An 8965-nucleotide genomic window follows, 5' to 3' on the forward strand; every position below is an offset into this window, starting at 1 on the left:
TGAGGAACTACATTTTTACTTCTTAAATATATGTTTTTTTATACACATCATTTTTATACACATCAAATAAAGGGTTTATTTTTGAGTTCCCTTAGTTTTTGAAATTGTATTTTGTGTCTTACGCCAGGGACATCTTGTTGACTCTGGTAGATGACATTCACTTCCCTTTTCTTCTGCTTTGGAAATAGCTATTTATTATACTATGTAAAGAACATTATGTAAAGGTCAGCATGACACTATTTGTAAATATTTATACTTGTACATCAGTTTTACCCTAAATACTCAGCTTCTCATTATTGTCTTCCTTCTACTGAGACCATGAGCTGGGTTGATGTTCTTCCCTCAAGAGTATTTTCATTACATACTCAGTCCAGAAAACATTTATTTTAAAAATATATATGGGAGGGCCTCCCCGGTGGCGCAGCGGTTGAGCAATGGGTTGTGAAACTGCCCGCAGCCTATGAGGCGCCGATTCAATCCCTGGCTGATCCCGGGCCACAGAAGGAGGGTCCCACATGGCGCGCAGACCTCTCCTGCCGCCCGCTGCTCCCCTCAGCAATGTACTTCGGTCCTTCTGCATGCTCTGCTCCCCGCTCTGGCTCTGGTGAAATCTCTCACCCTCCTGCGCTTCTGACTGTACCCAGTGCATGTATAAAAAAAAACAAACAAATAAATAAATAAGTAAAACATGCCTCTATAAAAAATAAATAAAAATATGAATGGGAACCACCAGACCAAGTCCATTCAGATTTCAGATTTCTAGCACTAACATGTGCTAGAAAATCACTCAAATAAGCTTTCATTCCAATGAATGTATTTGAGCAAAGATCTATCCCCTTGGGATTCTTATTTCAGTCTCCTCTGTTCTTTAAAATGTTTTCAGTTATTCACTTGGACAAAACTTCTGTCTTTTGAGATGGGGATTTGAGTTCATGAGTGACATAATATGAAGTCATGTGAAGTTATAACTTGCCACCATCAAATAAATGCTTTATTCACAGGTTTTGGTGGCTTTCATTTGGGGGTTAGTTTCCCACTCTGTATTCACAGGGCCCCTGCACTCCAGAAAACACCCATTACTACCTCATCCACTTCCATGCCCACCCTCTACCCCCTGTTAACTCTGGTAACTACATGCTTTCCCTAGTCCAAGATATGCTTTTGCTACATTTTGTACTATAGGATTTCTGGATTTTCTATTCCCAGATGAGTGAGACCGTCCACTATCTGTCTCTTGCTGTCTGTTATTACACTTTATAAAATCACCACAAGGTCCATCCGTGTTGACCCATATACATGAGTTCATGTTTTTAATAGCTGTATAGTAGTCCATTGAGTGTGGACCCACATTATTTATTCCTTCCTCTGTGCACGGCATTTGGGTTGGGGCCATGAACAGCAACGGTGCATGGCATGCCTGTGAACACAGGGGTAGGTGGTCAGCCTTGTAGTGTCTGGGCATTTGGGAGAAATACCTAGCAGAGGTTGCTCCATCCTATGGTTGTTCTGTTTTTGTTGTCTGAAGAAATCTCCAAGCCATTTTCCCAAAAGAGGGGAGAGGCACTTTCTCTCCCTCCCTCACCTCCTGTTTTGTCCAGTCTCTTGACTGGTCCCTGCTTGTAGGGGAGAGTGACAAGTCACTGCACTTTAACTTGTGTTCTCTTACACTTAGTGCTGTTGAACAATATTGTGTGGATTGAAATCACGATAGCACCCAAAACCATAAAATAGCAGAAAGAAAACATGGGGTGATGTCCTAGGGGACACAGACCCCATAATGTTTACAGGGACACAAGTCTAAGGAAAAGAAGAAGAGCATGTAGGAACAATTGCCCCCACACACACTAGAGCACTCCTGAGCCTCAGAAACTGCTGTGAGCACAGGCCCTGTGTGGGGAGAAGCCATGTGCACCCCACAATCCTGGCAAGGGCGAGTGTCTATCACACAAGTGTGTCCCCACCACAAGAGGGAGCAGCACCCCAGTCGAGACATGGGCCAAGGCCTAGGCATACAGTCTCTGAGGAGGTTGCCCAGTGCCTGCAGAATCCCGGCCATGTGGATTCTGGTCCAGACCCTGCTCCGAGCTCGCTGGTGCGTCCTGAACCCCAAATGGATGTGTTTGTTCCTGTCCAAGGATGGGCTCATCCTGCGGGACCAGCGGAGTCCAGGGCATGATCATGTCATTATTCAGCGTTAATGTCTAATAAGCTGGGCGGATGCTGTCCTGCTGCTTCCTGGGACCTCTGAGAGCTGCCAGTGACGACGTTTCAGCTCCTCACACTCAGCCCACACTTTCCATCATGTCTCTTTCCCCTCACAGAGTGTGCTGGACACCCAAATCCACGTGGTCCGGGTCTGTTTTTCGAGAGACTTAAATGTGGGGAATGTGCTCCTAGATGCTGAGAAGTTTTCTCAGCCGAGATTAGCAGGCAGGACTATCTATACTTTTTCTCAAGTCATGAACAGAACATTCAGATGACACAGATTACCACATGATACCCGGGGGCAGCAGCCCCAGTTGACCCTCCCTCAGGTACCCCACAACCTTCTCCCTGAACCCCTATACAGACACCAGCCCAGCGTTTTCTCCTGGCCCTGTTCCCGCAGTCATATCCTCCACTGAGTAGGAGCAAAGGGGGTGTCCTCTCCCCGAAGGGTACCCGCCCACAGAGTGTGCAGGCACCCCCTCCCTGCAGGCAGGAGCCTCCCAGGGCAACTGGGAGAGCCAGACCCAGCCCCAGGTAGCGAGCTGGGGAACAACCTCTGGTGGACAGGGGGGAATTGCAGGCCTGGAAGGAGGGCCTCTCCTCAGCAACAACATGCCAGAAGCTGAGGTCAAAGCTCTGTGCCCTCGAGACTGGGGAGGTCATCATGGGTCATGGACCCCATGGACACTGAGCTGGGCCCACCCACCACGTGGACCCACTTGTCTTTAATAATGGGACCAGCACCTGGTCCCCATGGCAGGTCAGTGGAGGCTGATCGAGTCTGAGGAGGAGGAACCACAGTTCAGTCCCCACAGGAGTCAAGACTAACAGAACTGCCTCTGGCACCCTCAGTGCACTAATTATCACTGGGATGTGCTGCAGGACGACGCCAATTAAGACAGTCAACAACAATAAAAAATGCACTTGTCCCTGTGGAGGAAGGTCCCGGAGGTCTGGAATCTGGACCTTGTCCAACACACGGACACCAGCTCCAGAGCTCAAATATCCCAGACCTGAGGCCCTGCTCGGTCCATGAGGTGGCACAGGATGAGGTGGAACATGCTGTGAGTGCTCAGAGGTGCCCCAGGAGCCCCGGCCATGGAGTGAGAGGTCGGGACGCCCTCTGTCCATGCCACGGGGACAACCTCAGCACAGAGAATTGACACGACAGCGGAATCTTTACTCCCAGACTGCAGGTATTTAGCTCTTAAAAGTTTCCAAGGAGAATCCATTCAGATTGAAAGATTTCAGATTTCAAGCTACATTTCACATGTCAGAAATCACCATAGTTAAAATATTTATTCAGAAAAGAACTACACATTCTCAAGGTACCAAATAGTTCCATTTCACACCACAGTATTTTTTATGGGATAAGTTTCAATGGGAGAAATTAACTTTTTCATTAACTCTTCCAAAGTCAGCAACATTTAATACATTTATCATGGAGAATGTTTTGAATTGTGGACGATGACAATATTGTTTAATAACTGATTTTAGCATTCAGCACAGTGAGTGAATAACAAGTATTAAATAAAATCACAACTAATGAAATTATAATGATAAAGAAATATAAGATAAAAAATAGAAATATAAGATGAAATTTAAAATACTTATTGTTAAAATTCAGAGCTTTATAACTTTTTGTCCCCAAATTTACAACACATATGTGTCAAGCAGAAATTCAAAAGCATTTTAAGCAATGACTGTTGATGGTTTCATGGCTCTGACACTAATGTGAGCCTGGCAGGGATGTCTATTTATGGACATGAACTTGGAATTTTTCCAAAACTCCGTCACTCACAGATTGTTAGCGATATTGTAAAATGAAGAAGTGACATTATTTTAACAGAATTATATGTCAAAATTTATCTTATTATTATAAATATTTAAATCTATTAAAAGATTTGACATCTAGACTACTTTGTGCACTTATTGATAATATTATCTTTATTAAAGTAAGTTTAAATGTTCAAACTAATGTATACCTACAAGTTTATTTCCCACATTCTCCTTAAAAGTCAGCGAAATAAGCCAGAAAGAAAAATAAAAATACCGGATGGTCTCACTCATAGCAGGAATCTAGAAAACTTAAATAAGGGACCAGGAAAATGAAAAACTATAAGAAAGTGAAAATCAAAATCAACAAAAAACTATGAACCAGAGACACTCTGTGGGGGGTAGAGGGTGGGAGGGGAGGGATTGGGGTCAAAATGAGGGGGTTGCAATTGTATGGGGATTACAAAAATAAAATTTATTATTAAAAAATAAATAAAGGAAAAAAATAAAGTTCTGCCTCCCCAGGGCCTGCCCCTCCGTCACCCCACAGAGGGGGAGAGGGTGACACTGAGTAGGGTGAGGAGAGAGGGCAGGGCTGCCCCATGTCCAGACGTCTCTGCTCATGCACGGGCCTAGGGTGAGGAACAAATCCTCACCAGGGTGACCCGGGGCCCTGGGACCAGCAGGGACAGCCACACGCACAGACCGTCCAGCTCAGCCCCGGAGCGGCCTCCTCCCTGCACAGACGTGCATTATTCTGAGGGGCACAGAGGGGCCATGAGGGACCCCTGGTGGACGAGCCCATCCTGCAGGAGGGACCTGTCCTTGTGACCCAGGAGGAGACTCTGCGGGAAACGTGGTCTCTGCGTCCTCAGATGTGGGGAGTCGGGGGCAGGGAGATGAGGATACGAGGGGACGGACCAGGAGGCAGCTGTGAGGCTGCAGGGGCAGGACTCTGACAGAGGACACATAAGGACACGCAGCACGGGGACGCCGAGCCCAGATCATTCAGTTCCAGGACAGTGTCGGGTCCTGGGGAGCAGGAAAACAGGGACCGCACACTCCATCTCCCTGCACACCCGTCCCTGTTGGGCCTACCCAGACCAACGCTTTGCTGGAGGAGCAGGGACAGACTCTCCAAGGTGGGGAGGGGCTGTACATGGTCACATGTCCTCATTGGCTGTGCCCTGGACAAACTCTGGGAGGTGTGCTGGGCTGAGACGCTGGGGCCTGGGCAGGAGGGGGAACAGCGGGCCTGGGAATGACTGGGCACTGGTGGTCTGTCAATTCAGTTCACTGAGAGACCTGATATTCAGGTTTTATCATGGTCATTTACAATTTTCATTTCTTCATAAATTTATGGACATATGTTAGGAAAATACATCAATAGTGTATTCACAAGAGATAAAATACGAAAAAACTGCGTGATTATATACGTTGATAACCCATTTTTGTCCAATATTGGAAGATATGACAATGTTTTCTTCCTCTTTATTTTTTTATGAAGATGATGGTTTCAGGGGTGACCAATCTCACATCCGTGACAGAATTCGTCCTCCTGGGGTTCCCCACCCAGGGGACCATGGGTTTCCTGCACCCACTGCTCTTCTCCCTGGTCTACCTGTGTGCCCTGCTGGGGAACGGGCTCATCATCTTCATCACCACCCTGGACCGGCACCTCCAAACCCCCATGTACTTCTTCCTGAGGAGTCTGTCCTTCATGGACCTCTGCCTCATCTCAACCACGGTCCCCAAGTCCATTGCCAACTCTCTGAGGCACAGCAGCTCCATCTCCTTCCCAGGATGTGTCCTCCAGGTCTTCATGATGGTTATGTCAGCAGGTGCAGAGATGAGCCTCCTCACGGTGATGAACCTTGACCACTATGCTGCCATCTGCCACCCCCTGCACTATGAGGTCATCATGAGCAGGGACAGGTGTCTGCAGCTGACAGCTGTGTCCTGGCTGTGTGGGTGTCTCGATGCTGTGATGCACACAGCTGGAACCTTCTCTTTGTCCTACTGTGGGTCCAGCGTGGTCCACCAGTTTTTCTGTGACGTCCCCCAGTTATTGGCTATTTCCTGCTCAGGAAATTTGATGAACAAACTTGTCTCCATTCTCATTAGTGTGGTCTGGGGTATCTGCTGTTTCATTTTCATTGTCATTTCCTATGTGCACATCTTCTCTGCTGTAAGGAAGATCCCATCCACAGAAGGGAAGGCCAAAGTCTACTCCACCTGCCTTCCCCACCTGCTGGTTGTGGTGCTGTTTCTCTCCACTGGATGTTTTGCTTATCTGAAGCTGACCTCAGGGACCCCATCCATGTCTGACCTGGTCATTTCTATGTTCTACACGGTGGTGCCCCCCACCTTTAATCCCGTCATATACAGTCTGAGGAACCAAGCCTTGAAGACGGCTGTGGGGAGACTAGTAAATGGCAAATACTCTAAGATGTGAGATTTCATATTGTAAAATTATATCTCCTATTAATTCAGTTTTTCCCCTCTAACTCTTACATGTCATCATTTATAAACAATAGGCTTCTTGCATTGGAATTTTTTTCCTTTTCCAGAAATTTATATTCTCATATTCTTCCATAAACTCCTGTTTCCTAATATATTACAATCCTTTCCCCAACCCCTCCCTACATGGTATGCATAGACTGAAACCAGCTCACGGTTAAAAACATGTATTTGGTGTAGAAAGAATGTTCTTAGAACTCAGGCATCACCAACTTTAAAAAAATGAAGCAGTGGTAAGGGGGGTAATCCTTGAGAGCGTATGGTCACGAGGTCCCAGTCCTGGGCACTCGGTTCCCACAGCCGATGTGTGTCTCCACTGAGAGGCCCATCTTCGTGGAGTGGAGGGAGACAGAGAGTGGGACGCCCCAATCCTTCACAACTTCTTTTTTTTTTAAATGCTTACGAACTTGGCCTCTCAAGTTTTTTTTTTTTTTTTAAGATTTATTTACCTATTTATTTGTTTGTTTGTTTGTTTATACATACAAGCACTGGGTACATTCAGAAGCGCAGGAGGGTGAGAGAGCCAGAGCGGGGAGCAGAGCAGGCAGAAGGACCGAAGTACAATGCTGAGGGGAGCTGCGGGTGGCAGGAGAGGTCTGCGTGCCATGTGGGACCCTCACCGGCGGCCGGGGAACGTACCAGCACTGCAGAGGCTGCAGGTAGCTTAGGGGCCCAGCGCTCAACCACTGCACCACCACAGGAGGCCCCCTCACGATTTCTAACAGATCATTTTCCTCTAGGAGAAGTTCATGTTTCTGCTCCAAATCAATTTCTGCTCTCTCTGACTCTGCCAGAGATGGAAGGGTGGAGGTTCCTTGGTTAGTCGGAATCTGTGATTGAGTCCTGGAATTGATGGGAACATTAATTTATATGATGCCCTCTTTCGATGCTAATGTAACTAACACTCCCTTGATGTGGAATTTTCAAAAGTAAAGTTATTGGAATTATTTTTGAAGAACTACATTTCTTCTTAAAAATTTATAATTTTAATTGTTGCATTTTCTTTTAGGTTCCTTATTTTTCCAGATTGTATCTTGATCCTATACCAGGTCTTCTTCTCGACCTTCTTGTAGATTACATTTAAGCCCAGTTTTCTTCTATATGGGAATTATGTTATATTTTATTATGTAAAACATCATGCAAAATTAAGCAGGGCAATATTTGCTCATTCTACACATCTGCACTCAGTGTTATTGTTTCCCTAATCTTGAGAATGTGAGCTGGGCTTGTTGTTCTTGCTCTCAAGTACTTTCTCTGGAACAGGTCACTGTGTCTCCAAACTCTCCTGATTGATTATCACATATTTGTCCACAAAAATATTTCTTATAGTAATATGTGTAGTTAACCACAAAACCTGACTAGTCCAATCAAATTTCAGAATTCAACATGAGTTAGAAAATCACTCAAATTTGGGGCCTCCCTGGTGGTACAAAGGGTTAAGATGCAACCTATGAAGCTATCTGCATCCACTGAAGCACCAGTTCAATCCCAGACCAGGGAGCTACCCACACGATGCAGCAGATCTCTCCTCGCTCTCCTGCTGCTCCCCTCAGCAGTGGATTTTGGTATATCTGCTTGTTCTGCTCCCCACTCTGTCTCTGGTGAATCTTCTCACCTCTGCACACTTCTGGCCTGTACCCCAGTTATTGTATGAATAATACATCTTTAAAAAAAGGAATCTGAGGAAAAAAAAAGAAAATCACTCAAAGCAATATTCATTTCAGTGATAGTATGATTTCACAGTCGCCTTCCCTTGGGACATGACGTCATTCCCTGGTCAGATTCCTGCTAATGTATTTTCTATTTATCCTTTGAACAAATCCAGTGTCTGTTGAGAAGGGATCCTTACCATGAGTGTTTCATCGAAATGTCACATTAATTTGTTATTTGTTCTTATCAAGGATGACATTTACACTCTGTACTGTTTTCACCGTGGGTCACTTTTCACTTCCCCACACGCACAAGTGTCCACTCAGAATCTACTAAATGCCCTGCAGTGCCCAGCCCCTCTGTCCACACTCCTATCTCCCTGGTTCCCTCTGGTAATGAGCAAAATTTTGCACTCAGTCCAACATTTCCGTGTGCTGTTTGACACTATACTTTTTCAGTTATTGAATTTTTATATTATCTTCCACAGATAGGTAGGACCACCAATGTCTTTCACTTTGTGACATATCTCACTAGCATACGCTGCTCAATGTCCACATTTGGCCCAAAAGGGCATGGACTCATCTTTTTAATAGCTGTGCAGTATTCCACTGAGTGTGGACCAAAATTGTTTGTTCACTCTTCTGTGCACCGCACTTGGGTTGGGGCTATGGCCAGAAGCAGTGGTCAGTGCAACTGTGAACACAGGCGTACGTGGTCTGCACTGTAGGGTCTGTGCATCTGGAATAACACCCTGCAAAGGTTGGTCCAACCTGTGGGAGCTCTGTTTCCATCGTCTGAATACATCGTCTGA

General features: G+C 45.8%; 1 protein-coding gene across 1 annotated transcript; it reads left to right on the forward strand.

The window, feature by feature from the left end:
* Positions 1–5408: 5408 nt before the first annotated feature.
* LOC311176153 (olfactory receptor 14A16-like) lies at positions 5409–6439 on the forward strand (the record flags this gene model as incomplete). The annotated part of the gene is made up of 1 exon (XM_084241465.1): positions 5409–6439. Exon 1 carries the CDS (start codon positions 5486–5488, stop codon positions 6437–6439), a length of 954 nt encoding a protein of 317 aa, XP_084097591.1. The 5' UTR covers positions 5409–5485.
* Positions 6440–8965: the final 2526 nt, after the last annotated feature.

The sequence above is a fragment of the Talpa europaea genome (genome assembly GCF_964194135.1).
Source record: "Talpa europaea genome assembly, chromosome: 8".
Classification (NCBI taxonomy): domain Eukaryota; kingdom Metazoa; phylum Chordata; class Mammalia; order Eulipotyphla; family Talpidae; genus Talpa; species Talpa europaea.